We start from the raw sequence: 22,726 nt of genomic DNA, 5'->3' as shown, positions 1-22,726 counted from the left end.
TGATTTTAAAAGCCGGGCGATAAGCGATTGTCTTGCAATAGGATCACAGAAGGGGAGGGTCCCGCAAGGTCACCTGTCCCAACCCTCTATTCAATGCAAGATGTGGTGACCGATGGTTATCCAGCTTCTGTTTCCTGATTTCCAACGATGGAGCATTTGCCACCTCTGGAGAAACATCTTCCCCGCCACAGATCAGCTGACGTATCTCGTAATAGCCAAAATCCAACATTCTTTGCAACATTCGCTCCTTGGACCAAGCAAATCTGTTGTCCTGTTTCATGTAATGGCTCTTCAGAGACCGAATGCAGATGGTCGTACCTTCGCAGAAATGTGTCCCCCGGTCCAATCATTCCTCCCAGGGCTTATGTTTCTGGCAGGTTATCATTGATTTATTTGCTTAGATTTATATACTGCCCCAGTCCGTTACGATCCTCGGGGGCGGCTGACAAAATACAACAAGAAAGACGCAGAGCGTATATTGGGAAAGTCGGGAAAAGTCTACGACAGCTTAAAAAGCCAAAATAAAGGGTCTATCGCCCACCCGAACCCAAAGTCTGGGGATAAAGCCAGATTTTAAGGGGGCCTTTGAAGAAGGCTAAGCGGGAGCTGCACAGATCCGAAGAGCGATCCAAAGGTTAACAAACGGGTTTAAAAAAAGAGAAGCAAATAGGAAGAATTTTAAACTCAGGTTTGCAAAACTAGAAGAAAATAGGAAGGATTTTTTTCAAAATAGAAGGAAATCAATGCGTCTCGCCCACGGTTGCAAACAGGTATGGAAAGATAGGCCCGGGATGCGGATGAAAATGGGGTCGAGTGTTTTCCCAAGGTGACGTGTGTCCAGTTGCACTCCCCCAAGTGTGCCGGGACGTGTGCGCACGTTGGCACGCATTTGCACGAAAGAGATTGAACTGTAACAGCCGATGTCCCTGATCCGTCCCCTCTGGCTGAGCGGTCTCCAATTAACACGGAATGAGAAAGCAACGTTGTTGCTAAGGTTCAGAGCCGCCTCTTTGCCCACCAGGTATTCCCAAGGGATCCCCTCCGGTTTGAAGTTGTCAGGGAAGGCAGGCAGGGAAGGCAGGCATCCGTTATAAAGAGCTTTTAAAGGTCCTCAGGTTTCACAAAAATTCAGAACCGGGGGTGGGGGGGTGCCAGCAACAGAGCAGAAAATGCACATATACATTTTAAAGGCTGAAGCACGCTAAGGCACTCCTTGGCTTTGAACGGGCAGCTCCACGTGGAGAGAGCCGGGCCCCAAGTCCGCATTCAGGGAAGGGCTGAAAAATGGTCCGCTGCTCTTCCTCCCCGTCTTGCAAGTCAGCAAAACAGGAAAAAGCTGGCTGGGGGGGAGCGCGCTTGCTGCAACCCGCCCGGCGGACAGAACGTGTCCCTTGACCTCGGTTGCCGGTGGTGGGAAGGACGCTCAGCAGGAAAACAACAGGATGTCTCTCGGCTGGAGGCCCAGTGGAGAGCGAGTGGCTGGGAAGAGAGGGGAAGAGAAGGAGAAGCTGGCCTGCCTTGGTTGGCCAGGCGTGCAGTGGGCGCAAGGGGGTGCCAGCCTTTCCTGCGCAACGCTCCGGCTCTTTTTCGCCCCTCTGGGAACGGCGGCAATGCCAGCCGAGGTCTGAGGGCAGCGGGGAGCAGTCCACCTGCACGGACATATCAGGCCGAGAGGGGTGCGTGGCCTGGCCCGGCATCCGGTGCCCAGCGATGGTCAGCCGGGTCTTTCCGGGGTGCAACGTCCATTTGCATTCGACTCTCTCTGCTCCTTTTCTTCATGCCAATGAATTTGCTTCTGCTGCAGACGTTGCAATCAGGCCCTGGATTCCAGGCGGAGGGTGGAGAAATTTATTCCTGTGGCAGGGAGTTCCAGAGGGAAATTCCGCCCCGCGGAAAGAAGCTTTGGGCTGCCTGCTCCATCGGCAGGTCGATTTTGTTGAGCTCCGGAGAGGCCAGCCTGGTTCCTCCTCCCCACCAGATCTGAATCGTGTTCATTGTTTAGGATTAAAACATACTCTGCTTTTCGATCTAGATAAACAGGTGGTAATAATTGGACAAAACCTGAAGGGTTTTTCTTCCCCAGGGTACGATACGAACCCCCAGTGTGAAAGGGAGACAGGATGCTCTCCTTTCAGACATACATTTGGAGTTTCATTTTTTTTTCTCTCTCCTTTTTGGTTTTCATTTTTGTGTGTGGGAATACTGCTTGTCGTAGCAAAATGGAGCTTGTTAAAATTTCCTTCTTGGCACCCACAGTGCTGCTCCTCCTCCACTTCACAGCAGGGCAGGTCCAAGCCGAAGTTTTCTCTTTTGTGCCCAGCGCTTTGCCAAGCGGGGGGTCGGCACTGACGGGCGAGGGCAGGTTGCTAGGTTTTTATCATGCTTGGCTGCTCGGCCTTCGCTGCTCCTTCAAAACAGTTATGCAGAGGTATTTGTCAAAGGTGACATGCCCAGGAAAAGAGAAGAGAAAAGGGGAGGGGGGATGTATTGCAACGTACTGGACTGACTGGTCGCCTGGGGATCGTTTTAGCTCGCCGTAGGGGAGCAGCCAAAGAGTTGGGCAGCCGAGATGGTTTCCCCAAAACTTCTGAAGGGGTTGTTCTTTTTCCAAATAAATTAGAGGCGCGAGCCAGAAAGCACGCTTTCTCCTTTTCATGGGGAAAGTTCTAATTTAAAGCATCTAGGACAGTGTTTTTCAAACTTGGCAACTTTAAGAGGGGCGGGCTTCAACTCCCAGGTGAGTCCCCCCCCCCGTCTTCAAGCGTGGTGGCTGGGGAATTCTGGGAGTTGAGTTGTCCCCCCCCCATCTTCAAGCGTGCTGGCTGGGGAATTCTGGGAGTTGAAGCCCACCCCTCTTAAAGTTGCCAATTTTGAAAAACGCTGATCTGAGAGAGCCATTTGGACCCCGCCAGCCTCCTTTGCAGACTTGTTGCTCCAGGCAGCGTTCTGCGGACCTGTTCATTATTCAAGATTAGATCGGGGACTCATGCAGATATTGAGTAGGGCACCGTGCAATTCGGCGAGGGGACTTGGATGAAACCAACTGCCACTTGACTGCAAAGATGAGCAGGGATCTGCTCTGGATAAGGTCCGAGTCGGCTCCCTTACTCTCGTTGCCTGCTTGATTCTCCCAAGGGGAGGCGGGCACCGTTGCCACCTTTCTCCCCCAGCTGTAACCCAACCGAACCGGGTACATATAAATGTAAACAAATCTCTGACTGAGTACGGCTTTCCCTTCCGTCCATCTCAAGATATGTTGATGTGTTTTGCACTTCTTGTTCTTTTAATGCCAACAGAGGTTTTGTTCGTTTGTTTGTTTGTTTATGTGAACCGGGACTCATGCAGAGAGGCGGCTTTCCCTCTTCCAGCGAGCGTTACTCTCAGCTCAGATTGCATCTTCCTGCAGGAAGGGGTCGGCGCTCTGGTAAAATTCAGCCAGCCGGCTCCCTGGACTGCGGGAGGCGTTTTCCTTCCATTTCTGGGGGCATCCTTGTCAGATTGGGTGGCGTGACAGCACCGGCCTCCCTCCGTGTGCCTCTCCGCCGGGACGGGGAGGCCAGAGGGGGCCGCTTGGATTCCCCGCTTGGGTCTGCAGATGATCATCTGGGCCAGGGAAGGGGGCCCAGGCCACGCAGAACCAATTTCGCAATATGGCAGCGGAGCGTGGGCCTTTGCAGGGAGCAGGGGGGAGAGGCCCCAGTGAGTTCCCCATTCCAACTTGGAAACTAAGGAGACGCGTTGGAGGCAGCGCCCGGTGGGCTGAACTCGGGGAAAGGGAGAAACCTGGGGGGGAGAGAAAGCCACGGGTCCCGTTTCTTTCCTTTGGGGGCAGCTTCTTGCCTTTAGACACACCCGTTGGGGCACTGCAGAGAGAGAGGTGGAGGCAAACAGGCTTCCTTGGGAGGCACCCAGGCTCTGCCCCCAGGAGGGTCCCAGATTTCCAAGCAGGGGTGCAAAGCAAGGGGGAACATGAGTGCCAGCCCAGTGCCCAGGCTTTGGCTTGGCACAAGCAGGGGAACCAGGGCCAGGTGGGCAGCAAAGCCAGGCTAGGAAGCATCTCTGCGTGTTTGTTGATTTTTTTGTTAGTGGCCTTGCTGGTTTTTCCTCTTGGCTCACCCCAAAGGATGGGTGTGATGGCACTTTGGTGTCATGGCTGAGGAAGTCTCTCTCTGGCTTCTTGCGATTCTGTGCCCATGTGAGTTTCCTTGGCCAAGGTATGGGATTGTTGCCACCTGCACAGGTAGGGATTTCCTGGTGGTCTCCTATCCTTGTTCTGACCCTGGTTAGTTTTTTAAAGATCAGCTGGTTGCTGCTGTCTCTCTGGCCCCTGGGACTTCCTGGTGGTCTCCCATCCTCACTCTGACCCTGGATAGCTTTTTAAAGCTCAGCTGGGTGCTGCTGTCTCTCTGGCCCCTGGGATTTCCTGGTGGTCTCCCATCCTCACTCTCTGGGCCCTGTTGCCTGTGATTACCAAACCTTTTCTGTTCAGAAACAGGGTTTCCAGAGAGCATCCAACTGCCATCATTTTACAAAAAGAAATGATGCCTTTTGCTACTCGGATTCAAAATTCTTTGTGATAGGTCCAGGCTCAGAAACCAGCTAAAAAAAATCTTTTTATGGGATACGGAGCTGGTGCCAAGTGAGTTAGAGGGACTGTGACTTGGGAGAGAGGCCGGAAACCAGATCAGATTCCCAACTTAGTCTTCTTTCTGGATGTGTTGGGGGGCTGGGGATGATGGGCTTTATCGCCCAACCTCTGAAAGGCACGCGGTTGGGGAAAAGCATCTGAGAAATAAAACACATTTGTTCCGGTGGGATTTTAAAGATCCACGTGCCCGTTTGCTGCCCCATCCCGGACTCTTCGGGTTGTGCACTTGGTTGCCAAGTGGCTTGTGCAAGTTGTGAGCATTTGTGCCTCCCTCTCTGCCCCGCAGTTGTGTACGTCTGCTGCGCCCCTGACACCTTCCGTGAATTTATGCTCCACGCGCACCGCGAAGGGCTCACCGCAGGCGACTACGCCTTTTTCTACATCGACCTCTTCGGGACAAGCATGCGGGGCTCCAGATTCCCTGACCGGAAACTTCCCTGGCAACACGGAGACGGGAACGATGATGCGGCCCGGGAGGCTTATAAGGTGAGCGCTCGGCACAACCTTCGGGGATCCATCCTCGTTGGAACATCTGCCCGGATGCGGTTTGAGCCAAACTATCTTGATTGGCCTTCGTTGCTGCTGTACAGCCTCCTGTCCTGCTTTGTGCAAAACAGAGAAGTGGTACCTTTGTGATGGCCAGACGCTTCCGCTAGGATGACGCTGCTCCCGCCCCCGAAACGCCACTTGGCAGCCGTCCCATCGCAGGGATCGCTACCTACCATTCCAGGCCAACCGACACGATTGGCCATGGTTTATCGCCGCGGTAAAAAAAAATCGGCACTGGAGGGTTGCGTTAGAGGCCAGGCAAAACGAAGATGCAGAGAAGAGACTTTCAGGCGGGAAACCTTTTTAAACTCCAGTTAAAACTGATTCAGCCAAATGGGGCTTTTGGGGCGGCCTGTGTTTGCACAGCTACCCGTTGAGTGACGCTGTTTGGGGAGACTTGCACAATACGCTGTGCCACGAGCGACTCAGTGGTGTGTATCGCGTGCTAATTCACACACACAGGTGGTTTAGCCCGCATCTGTGCAAAAGCTGGCCAAGGTTAAAATTCACCACGCGGTCCTTTCGCAGACGGGGTTAAAAACCTCTGAATGTTTTATTATCTTGGACGTCTGCCCTTCTGGGGAGGGGCCGGATGGCCTCTCTCAGCCTGGCAGGATGCTTAGGCATCGCCCCACTGAGCGGCAGGCAGACACTCAACCGGGAAGGCAGGGGTGGCCCAGAAGGGGTCTGCATCCACGCGAGGTATTAGGAGATGGGGGAGACTTGCCCAGGGCACAGATGGCACCAGAGACGGGGGTGGCGGCTGCCAGAAGCGCCTGGTGCTTGGCCAGCTTCTGAGCAACGCGGCCCAACAACGGGGCCTTTGTCCCAGCCGGGCAGCTGTTGGGGGGGTTCAGCTGGCAGCCAGGTGAGGCTTCGTTGCCTCCCTCTCGCCCAACATGGCCCGTTTGCAGTTTGCCCATCTAAAACTCCTAGCTTGGTTGAGGAGGATGGGTCTTGTAGTTAGTTCCATCAGGAAGGCCCCTTGTCCTCCCTGAAGAGGATGTTTAGTTGACCTCAGTAGGGAGGCTGAACTCCCAAGGGGGATTATAATTCATATATATATATATAAATTATATACAGTATATATAATTTATGTATATATACACACATACATATATATATATATATATATATTATAACCATATGTAATTCTAACATATTAATTGAAATATGTCATCAGTTTGCAGTTTTGGTTTGGTTCCTAAACCTTGTGTTTGGAGGGAAGAGCCAAAGATCCAGTGTTGTTTGCCTCACTGGGGCCTTCCTGCCTTTTAACTTTTCAGTGAGCCTGGATGAGGCCACCATCCCCACAACCTACCACCCTTGAAGCAGGAAACACCCAGGAAAGAGGAGGGGGGCAGGGGGGCCTGGTGCCAGGGGGCAGCCTCAACCAGCCTGTTGGCAGAAAGGGAAGCCAAGCCTCCTTCCAGAGGGAAGCTTTTTATTGAAGGCAGGTTTTTCAACAAAACTGGTTTGTGACTCAGCACCGTGACTCTTGGCATCCCATCCTGGCTTCTGCCAGGCCAGGAAAAGGGCAGCTTCAGGCCTTCCCTGGTGGGAGATTCACACAGGCAGGCAGGTGTTTCTTCTCAGGGGGGTCTTGGGGATGCTCTTCCTGCCTCTGGGATCAGGGCCCAAGCAGAGATCCCAAGCTTGGCTGCCCCCCACCAAAACCAGCAGGCAGCTTTGCATTGGCTTCTTGTGGGCAGCAGCTCTTTCTGCTTCCTGAGTGCCTCTTCCTGGCTGTTCTCCTGGTGGCCTCCTTTCCACCTGAGGCCAGTAGCAGCTTCAGCTCTTTAAGGTGCTCTTCCTGGCCCCGCTCTCTGGGTGGCCTCTTTTCCACATGAGGCTGGTAGCAGCTTCAGCTCTTTAAGGTGCTCTTCCTGGCCCTGCTCTCCAGGTGGCCTCCTTTCCATCAAGCTTCAGCTCTTTTCCCCTCAGGGGCTGCTTCTCCTCCCCAGCTTCAGCTCTGCCCTGCTTTGGCCCCGAGGGTGGGTGACTTCAGCCCTTCAGCCTCAGGCACCTCCTGGCAGCCCCTCCTGGCAATCTGGGTAGCTGCCTCTGCTGCACCCCTTTTTATACCCCTTCCCTCCTTGGCTGATTGGTGGCCCAACTTCGAGCCCAGATTTTAATTGGCTCCCGGCCGGGCCCTTCCATTGGCCCCGAGGCCCGCTCAAAGAGGCCAATGGCCAGGCGGGTTCGGGGAGGCCCCTTCCTATTGGCTGGAAAGGGCCGGTCTTGGAGCCCCGGAGTCGGTATATAAGGGCAAGCGTGGCACCCCTGCCCTCCTCCCTACGCCCACCACTCTGCTGTGGCTGGTTGACCTTGGAGTCCAGCCTTTGGCCTGCTGAAACTCTCTATCCTTCCCGCTCAAAATAAAATCCTCACAGAAATAACAACAACAACAACAACAATAATAATACATGCCTGATTCCCAGCAACCCTGGGCGGTTATATCCCTTTCGATTATTACAGATCAACCATGTATAAAGGCCGAAGGGGAGTTGTGATGGCCCCCACGTTGCACCCCTCTCCTTCCCGGGGACCATGGTCGGGCTGGCAGGGGACCATGGTGTCTGTGGTGGCCAGGCGGGTTGGGGAGGCCTCTTCCTATTGGCTGGAAACGGCCAGCTTAGGAACCCCAGAAGTGGTATATCTTATTGTAAACGGCCCAGAGTCCCCCTTTTGGGGGGAGATGGGCGGTGATAGAAATGTGAAAAACAAACAAATGAATATATAAATAAGGGTGGTTGTGGACCCTTTCTGTGGCTGTTTCTGCTAACAGCGCAGCTCTCTCTTTGAGCCCCGGTTGTCCTTCTCGGTCTTGTGAAAACTGCAGCTTTAGCAGCAGGTCCTCCAGTTGGGGGAAGCTGATCTGCCCGAGGAAGCTCTAGAGGGGAAGGAAACATCCCTGCAATGACGCCACTTGGGTTGAGGATGCGGTGCCCGGTCGGCGTGGGCCCTTAGCAACCCCATCAAGAAGGGCCCGAATGGATTAAAGGGCCCGTGCGGCCCCAGATGGGAGATTGGAAGTGCAAAAATAGCTCGGGGAGGGGGATGCTGGTGTCGGGTGCTCCCCATCCCTCTGGCGCCCACGAATGCTGCAGGGAAACTCTGCTGAAGTTCAGTCCCTGCAAAGGTCGAAACGGGGCCATGGAGCTGTCTTGGGTTCGGATTCTGATTCCGAGCGGGCCCCTGGGCCGACGAGGAGGTGTTGGGGAAAGCAGGTGGAAGGGGCTTGCGTTCAGCCAGACCGGCCTGCTTTTCTTTCGCCCAGCCTGGCCTGAAAGGGAGGAAGGAAGCGAGATAATTCCCCGGATGGAGAAGCCGACTGGTTGGAGCTATTAATAACCCCCAAAATCCACTCTTTCAAACTAAAAGGGAATAGTTGCTGGGGATGGGAGGGACAGGATCCCACTGCCCAAGAAGCTGAAAAGAGCTTAAAAAGAGACTAATCCAGTGTTTCTCAACCTTGGCGACTTGAAGACGTGTGGACTTCAACTCCCAGAATTCCCCAGCCAGCCAAGCTGGCTGGGGAATTGTGGGAGTTGAAGTCCACACGTCTTCAAGTCGCCAAGGTTGAGAAACACTGGACTGGACAGTTTTCTAGAAAGGCTAATCCAGGGCTGTTTTCCATCCCCCCTCAGTAGAACCTCCAGGTTCAAAGGCAGTATACCATGCTAAGTCTTGAGGCCCCAGCAAGAGGCAATTATGGAAAAACAGAGAAAATGAGGCTAGTTTGCAATCCCGCGAGGAGCAGAGGTCTTAAATTTGGGCCACTTTCTCTCCCACCTCCGAGTTATCTTGTGTTGGCTGCTCTTTAGAGAGAAAAAAAATTGCCCAAGCAGTCCTTGGAAAGCCCGGCTTCATTTATGTGTAGGTTTTAGCTTGGCTTCCAGGACCCAAAGTGGGGGGAATCCCATCCTTTGCACTGCAGCATGGTTCAGGGTGTCCAACTCACCATCTCCTGGAAGGAAAAGAGGCTTTTAAACTTCGCCGGAGGCATCCAACCGAGGTTGGGTGTCGGCAATGCTGTCATGGTGGATTTCTAACCCAGGCAGGGTGTTGGCCCTGATGATCTTAGGTTCCCTCCTTTCTATGAAAGATCTGGTCAGCCACATAGCTCAGTGGAAACTCCATGTGTAGGAAATGTCTACCTGACACCATGGAGTTTTGGGGTGGGGGAAGACAGTTGAAAGAATTTTATGAGTTGCGTAAATCAAAGTCGGGCAGCTAGAGTTTTTCCAAACATTTGGGGTTTTTAAACACCTGCTGGCTGGGCAGTTGGGAAGGGAGGATGGGTGTTGTAGTCCAAGCCCTGATCTCTCCTGCAGAAGGGAGGCGTTCTCTGTTCCTGCTCTTCTTGGCTCCCCTTTTTATTTATTTACTCACTCATCAGAGTTCTCTGCCGTCCACCTCATACCCAACAAATCCCTTTCGGCTCCCCTTCCCTGAAATAGGCTTGTTGGCTCGGGGTGCCTGTTCGTGACCCTCGAAACCTCCCCATGAAGTTTGGGCTAAGTCACTCTGTGCTCCCCCCACCCTCAGGCCGTGATGATGATCACTTACATGGAGCCCAGAAACCCAGAATACCGGCTGTTCCTGCAGGAGGTCAAGCGCACCGCCAAGGAGCAGTTTAACTACACCATGGAGGACGGGCTGGTAAGATGGGGAGGGAGTTGACCTGTTGTGATGATGGCAGGGGGAATATCTATCTATCTATCTATCTATCTGTCTGTCTGTCTGTCTATCTGTCTATCTGTCTATCTGTCTATCTGTCTATCTATCCATCCATCCATCCATCCATCTCCATCCATCCAAACATTGTATAAATGATACAAACATTAAACTATACACACACACACACGCACATATCTGGTGGAGAAACAGGGATCTGGGTGCTGCCCCAACGCTGGGCTTGGTTTCCAGCCTGGGCACCTGGTTCCCACGTGGTCTGCATCTGCAGGCTGCTTAAGCCCCATCTGCTGGCTTGGCGCGCACCGACTCACCTTTGCAGTGCGTCAGATAACTGGAGTCCAAGTGCGCAGGGTGTGTGTTGTGATGCCTGTGCTAATTGGAGAGGAGAAAACCTGGGCTTCTCAGACCAGCGCAAAACGCGGGTGGCGTGAGTGCGTGTCGCTAAGCTAAAGGGGACGAACGGCCTCAAAACGGAGGCTCTCGGGCCCTTGGCCAGCCGAATGTTTCCTTTTGCTGCAAATGCACAATATTTCGGGCCCGTGTTGCAACGCTGCAATGAAGCGGTGGGGAATTTCACCGAATGCACATAAACTGGGCGAGATCAGTTGCAGCACCCTCTACCCGCAAGGGGCAAAAGGTTTAAGCCGGGCTGGGGGGTTTGAGCTTCAGGCAGCCCCCCGAGCCTTGCTGTGGCTAAGCTGCCCTGCCCACCGGCACTTTTCCACCCCTGTGGGGGGCTTGTGGCCCTGTTGGAAAAGCGAGCCCATCCCCGGCCTGACTCGCCACCCACCCGCCTGTCCATCAGTGCAGAAACCGTCTGGGGGTCCGAACCCCCCGCCCGTCCCCTTGATCCCCACTGCCCCTCTCCCCATCTTCAGGAGAACTTCATTGCGGCTGCGTTTCACGATGGGGTGATGCTTTACGCCCACGCTGTGAACGAGACACTGGAGCAGGGCGGGTCTCTTGCCAACACCACCGCCATCACGCTCCAGATGCGTAACCGGACTTTCTACGGTCAGTCCCTGTTTTTTCAGCTGGGGAGTGTGATTTTGCTGAGGAGGGGGCTTGCTTTGGGGGCCAAGTCCCTGCGGAGCGGCCCACGTCGAATATCCGTCCTTAAGACAGGTGGGAAAAATAATCCCGATGCAGGCAGGCTTAGAATCAGAGTCGGAAGGGGCCTTAAAGGTCATCCAGTCCCACCCTCTGCAGATGGTGCCATCCATTTGAGCAACGTTTGGTTCTCGTTTTAGGCCCCAGGACCTCTTTACCTTCTTAAAACGATTGAGGGCCCCCAAGAGCTTGGGTTTATCTGGGGTACACCTATTAATATTTACGGCATTAGAAATTACCATGGAGACGTCTAAAAATATAGGTTTATTCGAGTTTGTGGGGCCCCTGGAAGGGTTTTGGGGACCCCCAGGGAAGCTGGGGGAGATACGGTCTCCTTGCATGTGGAAATGCTGACGTTGGGGGTTTTAAAAATATATATATATCTTCTGCCGTGCAGGGATCACGGGGCCCTTGCGGATTGACGAGAACGGAGACCGGGAAACGGACTATTCTCTCTGGGACCTGGATCCAGCGACGGGAGATTTTGAGGTGAGTTGAGCCGCGAGAAAACTTGGCTTCCAATTCAAGAGATCTGCCAGGTTGCGACGGCTCATTTTGTTCAAACCAAATCAATGTCCACCCTGTTCTAGCAGAATAAGCTTCCAGGGAGCCCGGCAGATGCACCAAGCGCCCGAGCTGCCCCCTTTGTAGCAGGGCTCTAAGGTAGCCTGCCTCTGTAAATGGAGGCTTTGCTCAGCAATTATAAGAACTGTATCCCCGGCAGACTCCTCTGCCCCAGAGAAAGCTATGATCCCTTTTCATAAGTCTCTAAATCGCTCCCTGTCCTTGTGGCAGGGAGTTCCAAAGGTCAATTCCCTATTTGGTTAAGGACTATGCCACGTTTTAATCTCCCCCCCTGCCCGCCTTTGCCTTTCCGCAGATCGTTGCGAATTACAATGGGACAACCAAGAAGATTGAAATGGTTCCGGGAAAAAGCATCCACTGGCCGGGCAACGCCATTCCCAGAGATGTGCCCTTCTGTGGTTTTGAGAATGACAACCCCCTTTGTCAGAAAGGTACGGGTTGCGGCAAAGCGGGGAGAAGCAGCACACGAAGTGGGTCCGGTTTAGGACAAGGTCGGGAAACGAGCAGATCCCAAATGCGGGAGAGGGGTGCTAGACTCTGGAACGCCCTTGGGCTGCCTCCCTCTCGGCTGATCTGCTGGGGGCAAAGAAATATTTGGGGACTTGATGGAGCCGGATTGGAGGAGTTTGGGATTTGCTTTTCAGTGATGGGCTTTAAGGTTTGAACGGAAGTTACCCAGTAATGAATCGCCTGTTGATGGGGATCAGTTTCATTAAGAATCTCCTTCCCGCGTTGTCTTCCTCTTCCCTCCTCCTCCTCCTTCCACGCAGCCTCTTTCTCCTCGCTAGAGATCTTGTCGCTGGCAATGACGTTGCTCCTGTTTGGCATCGTCATCGTCGCCTTCTTTGCACACCGGTGAGTTTGCAGGATTGATCCCACCCAATGGAAAGCCAGCTCTTCTGCTTCAGGTCTGGGATCCATTTGATTTCCAGGCATGATGCCCTGAGCAGCTGGTTGATCCTCGGTCCCCCCTGTCTTTGTTCCCTGTCTAGCCACATTAAGGTAGACTGCCACTGCGCCCAGGTCTTCCCTCCTGCAAAGATTTGTCTCAAATCCTTGGAAACCACAGCTATCCGCCCCCCCCCCCACACAACCTTTTGTGTGGTAGTGCTAAATTCCTGATGAAGTGTGTGCCAAAGCTTCTTCCCCTGGTCAGTTACTTCGTAATCAACGTCCACTGATGTGCTCTGATGACAATCATAAATTATTTGAAGAATTCTTAATCAAAGATTGCCCATTCCCTCCCTTTTAAAGCCACCTTTGCCACATCTTGCCAAGTCAGTTCTGAGCAGTGCAGTTAAAGCAAAGCCAGTTCAGAGCGGGATAGTCACGCAAAGCCAATTCCGAGCAGTGCAGTTAAAGCAAAGCCAATTCTGAGCAGCTAATCAACTTGCAATTGAGGAATGGGCCAACCCTACCTTCTGCTTTGGCGTGTTCCCACGGCCGTTAGGAAAATGAAGCTGGAAAAGGAGCTGGCGTCAGAATTCTGGCGTGTCTGCTGGGAGGACGTGCAGTCGAGCAACTTGGAGAAAAATTTACGAAGCATGGGCAGCAAACTCACGCTCTCGCTGGTGCGTACCCTCATCCTCTACTCTCCCAAACCCCGCACCGGTCGCTCTGTACACCCCCAGAGAAGGACTGTGTTTTCTTGGTGGATTTCAGTGAAAAAGCACCTGCTTTTGAACTCTGTCCTGGGCCCCCTCCCTGCGGGGATAGCTCTTTCCGTGCGCGTTCCCTTGGCGAAATGCAAACGCCACCTCTTCGAAGTAGGCCCGTGCAACCACCGTTGCTTGCAGCAGCTTGTGGCCAAGGCGAGGTCAAAGCCCAAATGTCCAGAGGGGTGGAATCCGTTCTCAACAGCTCAGAGAGAAGTAAAAGCTGGATCATGTTGGGGGGTCTCCTGCAAAAAGGGGTGGTCCTCACCGCTTTCCTCCCCCTCCTCTAGAGAGGTTCAAATTACGGGTCTTTGCTTACCACCGAAGGACAATTCCAGGTTTACGCAAAGACGGCTTATTACAAGGTAAGCTTCATCTCTGTTCTCGGAAAGCGGGGAGGCCCTGCACTTGAGGGCAAGGGCCTTTGGGCAACCCCCTCCATTTGGGGGTCTTTAGAGGGGGGAGACACCCTTTGCCTCTTGCTGTTTTGGCATGCCCCCCCCCCCCGGCGTGAGCCTGGTTTGTTTCCACCCAAGCAGAGAAGGGTGGGGGAGTTGGGGAGGCACCCTGGAAACGCGCCGTGGGTCTGCTCGTTGGACGTGCGCGGACTTGGGTCCCATCCCTTCCTTCCGCAACGCCGGGTCACCATCCCTTTTTTCTAGGGGAACCTCGTGGCCGTGAAGCATGTGAGTCGGAAGCGCATCGACCTGACGCGGGACGTCTTGTTTGAGCTGAAACACGTAAGTATATTTTATTCCCTCCCACCCCGCGCACTCCGTCCAGGGAAAGCCCGCCTGGCTCCATCACTGCAGATGGCTGCCAGTCGTTCTCCCTCCCTCCCTCCCTCCCTTTCTTTCTTTCTTTCTTTCTTTCTTTCTTTCTTTCTTTCTTTCTTTCTCTCTCTCTCTCTCTCTCTCTCTCTCTCTTTCTTTCTTTCTTTCTTTCTTTCTCCTTTCTCCTTCTCCTTCCTCCTCTTCTTCTTCCTTCTTTCCTTCTTTCCTTCCTCTTTTCCTCTTTTCCTCCCTTCTCCCCCTCCCTCCCTCCCTCTTTCTTTCTTTCCTCCCTTTCTCCTTCCTTCCTTCCTTTCCTCCCTCCCTCCCTCTCCCTTCTCTTCCCTTCCCTTCCTCCCCTTTTCCTTCCTTCCTTCCTTCCTTCCTTCCTTCCTCCCTCCCTCCCTCCCTCCCTCCCTCCCTGGTGATCCTACAGCATGTGAACAAGGTCCTGGTGCCACTGGGCAGCATCAACCAGCTCATTAGCAGAAAGGAAAGGGCCCGGGAGGGGGTGGAGGGCCAGGGGGTGGGTGGGCTGGCACCTGGACTGCCCCTGCACGAGGGCGCAGGCATGACTCATTAGCGAGGAAGCAGGAGGGCGATAGCCATCTGCTCCTCCCTTAATTAACAGCCAGAGTGTCTCTGCTGGGAAGTAGAGGAGCCCAGCCGGCCGCCAGCAAGGAAGGAGATAAGCCGCGGAGGGGACCTGGGCTGAGCCGGCAGAGACAATGGCTGGGGATTAGCGGGTGGGTGGAAGGGGAAATGGAGTCTCGCGCTGGCTGGCTTTGGGGACCCAGGGTCCACCAGCGACGTGACCAAGAAGGAGGACAGCCCTTCCTCGTTCAGATTGGGTGGCCTTCAATGGCCTGATGCCGTTGGCAGGAATCCAGAGCCCTTCGGCATCGGTGGAGAAGATGCACAGGATGTTTCCGCTGATCGTTCTTTCAATCTGCAATAAAACTTCCCCAAGGCCCAACATTGATGGTTTCATGCCACGAACAAGCTAGCATGCCAGAGCTTTCCCTCCCATCTGGCTCTCTTGATTTGGCCTCTGGCATCGATCACGTTTTGCTCTGGGTTGAGTTAAGCGCCAAGGGAATGTGCCAGGTTTCTGCCAGGTGGCACGCAAAACTGGGTTTGAAAACTGGGTTTCTCCAGGTGAGGTGCAAGCAACTTCGCTTTTTTCACCCAGCGTACGCTGGTCTATAAACCATGATAAAGATTTGATTTGATTTGATTTGATCCCCCGCAAGAAGCAACGTTTACATTCTGATTCCCCGGTCGGCCCACGAGGTTTTGCGTAGATCCTGAATTAAATTCCTGAATGTCCTCATCCGTGCTCAGAAGGGGGGCAGCGGGTGGGATGTCCCTTTCGCAATTTGATGTGGGCTTTTTTGAAGTCGGCTGAGAAAAGGTTGAGCTGAGCTCCACCATCTGCGGCACAAAACTGCAATTCTGGTTTTTCTCACCCTTCCAGAAATCTCTGAGGAAGTCATTTCCAGCCAGGGCCAGATCGCAGAAATATTCCGTTTAAGCCTGTTCTGTTCCTGGTTGACTCTTCTTCCACTACTTTTCTTTAAAAAAAAATTTTTTTAAAATTATTTTTGGGCAGGAAGTTAGAGTGGAGAAAAAACACGAAACTTCCCCCTTCGGTCCTAAGATGGTAGAATGGGGAGGGGTCTTAGAGGTCATCTAGCCCCACCCTCTGCTTTCCTAGAGATTGGGACGCTTCTGTGCCCTCCCTGGAGAAATAGGCTGGTGATCCGATGGGGACGGATGCCGTGTTATGGGTTTCTTGATTCAATTGTACCCTGCCTTTTGTAGAACCTGGGCCGCCCCCTTCTTAATTCATTGCCTCCCCCCCCATCCCCTTTGGCTCTCTGTTGCTCAGCTGATTAGAACAACTCTGCCCACGTGCAGAGTGCAAAGCACGTTTCCTAGCAGGGCAGAAGCTATTCAAATTTTCGAACGGGGGCTGGAACGTCCCAGAATGGGATTTGCAAGCTTGGGGGGAAAGGGGGGGAAGCCAGCCAGACTAAGGGGGTTTGGTCCCCCACCTTCACCCTCCTTTTTCCTCCCCAGATGCGGGATGTCCAGAACAAGCACCTGACGCGTTTCATTGGCGTCTGCATCGATCCGCCGAACATCTGCGTCTTGACGGAGTATTGCACCCGGGGAAGCTTGCAGGTGCCCAGGGGTGGACAAGGTGGCAGAGAAGGAGGAATGGAGGAAGAAAAGAAAAAATGCCAGGGTGGGGGGGATGTGTTAGAGAAGCGGGGAAGGGCCCGAAGCCAAGCATTCTTGCGTTTCTCTCCTCCTCCTCCTTCTCCTCCTTGTCCGCCCTTTTTGAAAATTATGTTCATTCCTGGAAGGGTTAGACGATGGCCGAGTGGGAGTTGCCCACGAGGCCAAGCTGGTGGCCGGTTAATCAAAGCTACGTTTGACCTGGAAGTGCTGTTTATCTGTGGCTTGATTAGCAAACTGGCTTAGGGTTCCTCGGCTGACACCACGCCCCAAGCAGCCGAGGGCCAGCTTTTTCTGGCTGATGGGGGAAACCCTCTCAGCCAGAGGAGGATTTGGCCTTGCCCAGCCTCTGCCACCAACTGGGCTCCATCTTGGCACGAAGGTAACCACCTCGCCCGCTTGCACGAGAGCCTCCGATGGGGCAAAAAACCGGGCCAAGTTGTAGCTCCCGAGAAGCCCCCTGTGCCAAGCTCCGTCTAGTCTGCCTGTGCGATGCCCAGCAGGGAGCAAACTTCCTTTGAGGGCGTGCCTGTTTCTTTCCATGCGCACATGCGAACTCGGGCATTGAAATAAGCTTAGGACAAAGCCTCCGATGGCTTTTCTTCTGCCTTTGATGGGGCAGCAACATCTCGAGCCCAGCTGGGCCCAAGGCCAAAGCGAGAGCAGGCGAGGACTTTTAATTAAAACAGAGTTCCAGAGAGTTGATTTATGGCATGTCGGATGAGCGAGGTGTGTGTGTGTGTGAGTGTGTGGAACAACAGTGATCTCTACATGCTGAGATTTCTGGCTGCTTGCTGCAGAGAAACACTATAAAAGAGATGCAGGGTGGGAGGGATGGGGGGAAAGCCAGGGAAAGAAAGAAAAAAAATTAAAATAAAACTTTATTAAATTTCACCAAGAGATAAAATATAAAGAAACAGGGAAAAAGAAGAATTAAGAAGAAAATTAATAAGATGCTCAACGAACAGGGAGGGCAGAGAATGGATCCCTAGATGGCTTTGCAGCGCAGAAAAGAGAATATTGGATTTTGAGAGGCCGAAGCTGGACAATAATATCACTGAAGCCTCCTTGGGGAATCAAATCTGGCAGGTTTAATTATGCCTCTTTACCAGAATTGCTCATTATTTCTTTTTCTTCTTCCCCTCCTCCTCCTCCTCCTCCTCCTCAAATCCTTTCCACTGAAGAATTTTACAAGGCTAAAGGGTAATACAAATTAAAATCAGAAATCAAAGCCAAAGTGCTAAAGAAAAAAGAAAATAACACAGAGAGAGACAGAAGAAAGAAAAGGGGTAGAAAAATCCCTTCATTTAAAAAAAAAAATTGTAAGCTGCCCAGAGTCACGTTTATAGTGAGATGGGCAGTGTATAAATTTAATAAAGAAGTAAATAAAGAAGATTTAAAGAAGTGACCCCCAATCTTCCTTGCCACAAGTACAAGCAAATTAAATCTTCCCGCCCCAGAGCTGCTCACTTCTGAAAGCAGAGAACAAGGTGAAAAAGAAAAAAAATATGCCTCCTCGTGGGCACCCATCATCCATTTTCATGGCTACCGAGTGTCAACGTCTTCTCCCAAGAACGTCTTCCTTCAACACTGGGATTTCTTTGTGGTCTCCCATCCGAGCGCTAACCGAGGTTGACCCTGCTTAGCCCGGGCAAGGCTGACTAGAGGCTGTCAGGAGCTGGGAGAAATGGAGGGTTAAAATTGTATTTCTCTGGGTTTTCTGGATTTGCTCTTTGGGATCTGACTGTTTTTAAGCCTCGAGAGAGGCAGAATATAAATGTTTAAACAGGTGGCATATTAATAGTCAAGTAGGTAAAATATAACCATGGGGATTGGAAGTAAAAAGAAATAGTGGGTAGAAGGGAAGGAGATATGCTTTGAAATTGCTTGCAAATCCACGTTCCTTTCCCCATCCTTTTAGGATATTTTGGAAAATGACAGCATCACTTTGGACTGGATGTTTCGCTATTCGCTCACCAATGACATTGTCAAGGTAACAGAAGATGAAAAAAGAGCTTTTTTAGGTTCAGACAGGAGGGCTCCCAGTTCTCCTTGTGTCCTGCGATGGCCAACCCAATTCCAGAAAGCCCCCAAAGAGGGTGGGAATGAATTTTTTGGTCCCCGACAATGATTTTGTTCGGTCTGCAGGTGGATGGAGTTTGGAATAGGCCAGAGAAGGACCAAAGGGTGCCTGAGGGGTGCGGGTGGTGGGACGTGTGTCAAAAAAGTCAAGATGGGGGCCACGATGGTGGGACGCCAGGCTGAAAGTGGTGCTCCGGAGCTGGTAGGATGGAAAGTGGATCAGAGACTCAGCTGGAGAGTGGATAAACCTTGCTGTGCTGTTGAGAACACAAGTGGGCGGGTGTGAGTTTTCTAGGATTCCTCGAGTTCTGGTTGACGCCGGGATCTGGCACGGGATCCTGGAGCGGGGAGTTCCCCTGATGCCCCTTCCTCTCCTCTCCATCTTCCCTCGGCCTCAAGGGGATGCTGTTCCTGCACAACAGCGTGATCGCCTATCACGGCAACCTGAAGTCGTCCAACTGCGTGGTGGACAGCCGCTTCGTGCTGAAGATCACCGATTACGGGCTGGGGAGTTTCCGCCAGGCGCCCGAGACGGACGACTCGCACGCCCTCTTTGCCAGTGGGTTGCGCCAGGAGGGAGCGGGGGGGGCGGAAGGGGGGGGCAGGCAGCATATCAGTTAAATATCTACCTACCTACCTATCTACCTACCTACCTACCTACCTATCTACCTACCTACCTACCTACCTACCTATCACAATCATCTCTATTTTCTATCTATCATCTCTGTTTTCTATCTCTGTATCTATCTATTTCTGTCTCTCGGTCTCTCTCCCTCTATCTTCTATTTCTACCTTCTATCTATCATCTATATTTTGCTATCGCCTCTATCTCTATCTGTCATTCATATCTATTTATCTATGGCGTTATGGAAGCACCTGAATCTATAACTCCGTTTAGAGTTGCTCAACCTTGAAGCGGGCATGGCTGAGATGTTGCTTCACCACGAAACAGGGTGGGCGTCCCTTCTTTGCAAATAAGCCCCTCTGAGAAAAGGGCCCTCGGCTTACTTCGCCGGCTGGACCTTGTGTGAGTGGTTTTTTCAGCCACCTGCTGCGGTTTGGAAATCAGCACTTAGGATTTTGGCGGCGTGCAGAACCCAGCTGGTCCGAGGAACAAACCAGCACTCGAATGCGGGTTGAGGGACTCTGCCGGCGGTCGCAACCCCTCCCTGATGGCCCAAAGCTCTGTTTGGGCAGAATTTGCAAATAGGGGACACTTCTGCTTCGCCTTCCACAGCCTTGCGTGCGGGATCGAAGCCCCCTTAGTGCCAACTGACCCTGTTTCCCCATTTCCTCAGAGAAACTCTGGACGGCTCCCGAGCTCTTGCGGCTGGGCACCACCCAGTGCCTGGGTACTCAGAAAGGGGACGTTTACAGTTTTGGCATCATCCTGCAAGAAATTGCCCTGCGCAACAGCGTCTTTTACGTGGAAGGGGTCGATCTGAGTCCCAAAGGTGAGAAGGGGGAGGAAAATCCCCATTTCCCTGGACAAAAGCATCTGTAAAAAAGATGTTTATCTCACTAGCACAGTGTTTCTCAACCTTGGGGACTTTAAGATGTGTGGACTCCAACTCCCAGAATTCCCCAGCTGGCTGGGGAATTCTGGGAGTTGGAGTCCACACATCTTAAAGTCCCCAAGGTTGAGAAGCACCGCACTAGCATAATCTGTCCTCGTTCCTCACGGAAAGCCGTGCCTGTTTTGAAGCTCCTGGTGGTGGGCGCACCCCATGCAAATGTTTTTAGTCTGGGCAATGTCCCTGCATCATCTCCCCCCCCCCACAGCCCCCCAGGCATCTTCTAATGCCCCCCCCCGCTCCTCCCCACATCTTCTTGCACTTTCCAGAGATTATTGAGCATGTCACGAATCCGGAACATCCTCCCTTCCGCCCCTCGTCGAATTTGCCCTCCAACCTGGAGGAGGTGGTGCATCTCATGCAGAGGTGCTGGGCCGAGGACCCGCAGGAGCGCCCGGACTTTCAGCACATTAAAGGCATGCTGCGGAAGTTCAACAGGTACAGCCCATCGGTCTGCGGCCCGGGGGGGGGCAGGATGGGGTGGATTCCCCAGCAGGCTTCGAGGACCGGAAGTCGTGGGAGGAGGCCAGGTTGAAAAGGCGAGGCGGGAGGCGGGGTTGGCCCAACTTCCAGGCCTTTGACAGACAGGACTAGAAACTTGGTTTGGTTTTATTGTCACACGCAAGCTGGAAAGGACCGGGGATGTTTTTGACGGGGAAGCAGCTTTGATTGCTTCAGCCTTTGAATGTCTCTGGCAGGGAGAACAGCTGTAACCTTTTGGATACGCTGCTGTCGCGCATGGAGCAGTACGCCAACAACCTGGAGGAGCTGGTGGAGGAGCGCACGCAGGCCTACTTGGAGGAGAAGCGCAAAGCAGAGGCCCTGCTGTACCAGATTTTACCCCAGTGAGTCCGCTTCTCCCCACGCCCCTGTAAAGAGCCGTTGCCCGTCGCCACCAGATGGAACTTCCCTGGGCAGGAGCAGTCTATCTCCAAATGCCAGAGGATTCTGACTTCCTACAGCAGTATTTCCCAACCTTGGCGACTTTCAGATGGGTGGACGTCAACTCCCAGAACTCCCCAGCTCCGTTCCCTGGATCACAAGGGGACCCCTCTCTGCTTTCTTGATTTTCCACGCCCAACTGGTCGATTGTCGGAATAGGAGCCGGTGGAATAAGGGAAGGGAATGCCCGGCAATGCCAAGAGGGGGAGATGGGGTGGCTTTGCACGAGGGGCATCAAACTGATTCACGCCGCACCTTTTGCCCCGAACCCCGTCCCTCCAAGCCTGGAACCTGGTTAGCCCCAGCCGAGCCAGGATGTCGCACGCAGTTAAGGCTGGCCCCTGCCTGACGTTGTGCCCTTCCTGCCTACTAGCTCGGTGGCAGAGCAGCTGAAACGTGGAGAGACGGTCCAGGCAGAGGCCTTCGACAGTGTCACCATCTACTTCAGTGACATTGTGGGGTTCACTGCCTTGTCGGCAGAGAGCACCCCCATGCAGGTAAGCGGGCCAGCTGAAAAAATGGGGGCTACCCATTTTTTGCCGCATGGTTCTGGCCCCCCGGTGACCTGGGATAGGAAATGTGGGTGGCTGAGAACAACGCCAAGGATCAGGAGAGACAGCTGGGCCATTGAGCATGTCAGATGGGGAACGGGCTTCTCACCTGTTCAGGCTGCTCATTCGTTCATTCATTCATTCATTCATTCATTCATTCATTCATTCATTCATTCTTCAAATTTCCATCACCGCCCATCTCCCCCGAAAAGTGGCTAATGCAAGTGGCTGCAGATGGCGCATCCTGGGGCGCGTGGAGGCATTGCCAAATTGTCTTTCGGCCCCCGCCCCGTTTTCAAGGGTGACTTTTGCCAGAAGCATAGGTGGCGCGTTTAATCCGCAGGAATTAGGGCATCTGCGGTTAAAAATTATTTTAGCTCGCGGATCCGTAAGACGCCTGGAGGTGGTGTTCAAAGAAAGTCACATTCCTTAAAAAAGCCCCCCCTCTGGCCACGCTCAGGCCTTGCGACCTGCTTTGGCCCAACTTTTTGATTTATTGCCCTTTGGAGCAGTAGGTTTCTTTGCAAAGGAAGGGGGAGGTAAGTAGCCCGAGGCTAGTAAATCTTGCAAGCTGCAGAGAAGGTTGAGTAGAATTCGAGGACGCCCCAAAATAGTTCTTTTTGCTTGGATTTTCCAAAAATAGAATGAATTGTGCAGGTCCTCAAGCTGCAGAATAAGCTTGGCACCTTATGTGGAGCCAACGGGCTTGACCTGCAGAAACGATGCAGGTGGCAGAATTTGGGTTACACCCCCCCCCCCACACACACACTTTGCGGAATCTGGGCTCGTACAGAAGAGAGAGAGCCAGGTTAATAAGATTGCCCCTTTATTTTCCCAGGTGGTGGCCTTGCTGAACGACCTATACACCTGCTTTGATGCAATCATTGATAATTTTGATGTCTACAAGGTGAGGAAGTCATAGCATACCTGTCTGTCTGTCTGTCTGTCTGTCATCTACCTATCTCTGTCCTATCATCCATCCATCATCCATCCATCATCCATCTATCTATCTATCCTCTATCCTCTCTATTTCTATCTATCCATCCATCCATCCTCTCTCTCTCTCTCTCTCTCTCTCTCTCTCTCTATCTATCTATCTATCTATCTATCTATATCTATATCTATCTATCTCTATCCTCTATCCTCTCTATTTCTATCTATCCATCCATCCATCCATCCATCCATCCATCCTCTCTATCTATCTATCCATCTATCTATATCTATCTATCTCTATCTATCTATCCTCTCTATTTCTATCTATCCATCCATCCATCCATCCTCTCTCTCTCTCTCTCTCTATCTATCTATCTCTATC

General features: G+C 52.7%; 1 protein-coding gene across 1 annotated transcript in view; it reads left to right on the top strand.

Annotated features, from left to right (window-relative positions):
* Positions 1–22,726, top strand: part of NPR1 (natriuretic peptide receptor 1) — a 31,319-nt gene that overhangs the window by 5,098 nt on the left and 3,495 nt on the right. The window contains exons 2-18 of the mRNA XM_063316620.1: positions 4,935–5,134; positions 9,749–9,862; positions 10,777–10,912; positions 11,406–11,497; positions 11,889–12,024; positions 12,364–12,448; positions 13,044–13,164; positions 13,539–13,613; positions 13,911–13,988; positions 16,101–16,205; positions 18,184–18,255; positions 18,744–18,903; positions 19,643–19,798; positions 20,188–20,356; positions 20,617–20,763; positions 21,234–21,357; positions 22,250–22,318. Coding sequence (XP_063172690.1) covers positions 4,935–5,134; positions 9,749–9,862; positions 10,777–10,912; positions 11,406–11,497; positions 11,889–12,024; positions 12,364–12,448; positions 13,044–13,164; positions 13,539–13,613; positions 13,911–13,988; positions 16,101–16,205; positions 18,184–18,255; positions 18,744–18,903; positions 19,643–19,798; positions 20,188–20,356; positions 20,617–20,763; positions 21,234–21,357; positions 22,250–22,318 — 2,039 coding nt within the window. The remainder of the gene's footprint in view (positions 1–4,934; positions 5,135–9,748; positions 9,863–10,776; positions 10,913–11,405; positions 11,498–11,888; positions 12,025–12,363; positions 12,449–13,043; positions 13,165–13,538; positions 13,614–13,910; positions 13,989–16,100; positions 16,206–18,183; positions 18,256–18,743; positions 18,904–19,642; positions 19,799–20,187; positions 20,357–20,616; positions 20,764–21,233; positions 21,358–22,249; positions 22,319–22,726) is intronic.

This window comes from Candoia aspera, chromosome 17 (genome assembly GCF_035149785.1).
Source record: "Candoia aspera isolate rCanAsp1 chromosome 17, rCanAsp1.hap2, whole genome shotgun sequence".
Classification (NCBI taxonomy): domain Eukaryota; kingdom Metazoa; phylum Chordata; class Lepidosauria; order Squamata; family Boidae; genus Candoia; species Candoia aspera.
This window is presented reverse-complemented; position numbering and strand designations above follow the sequence as displayed.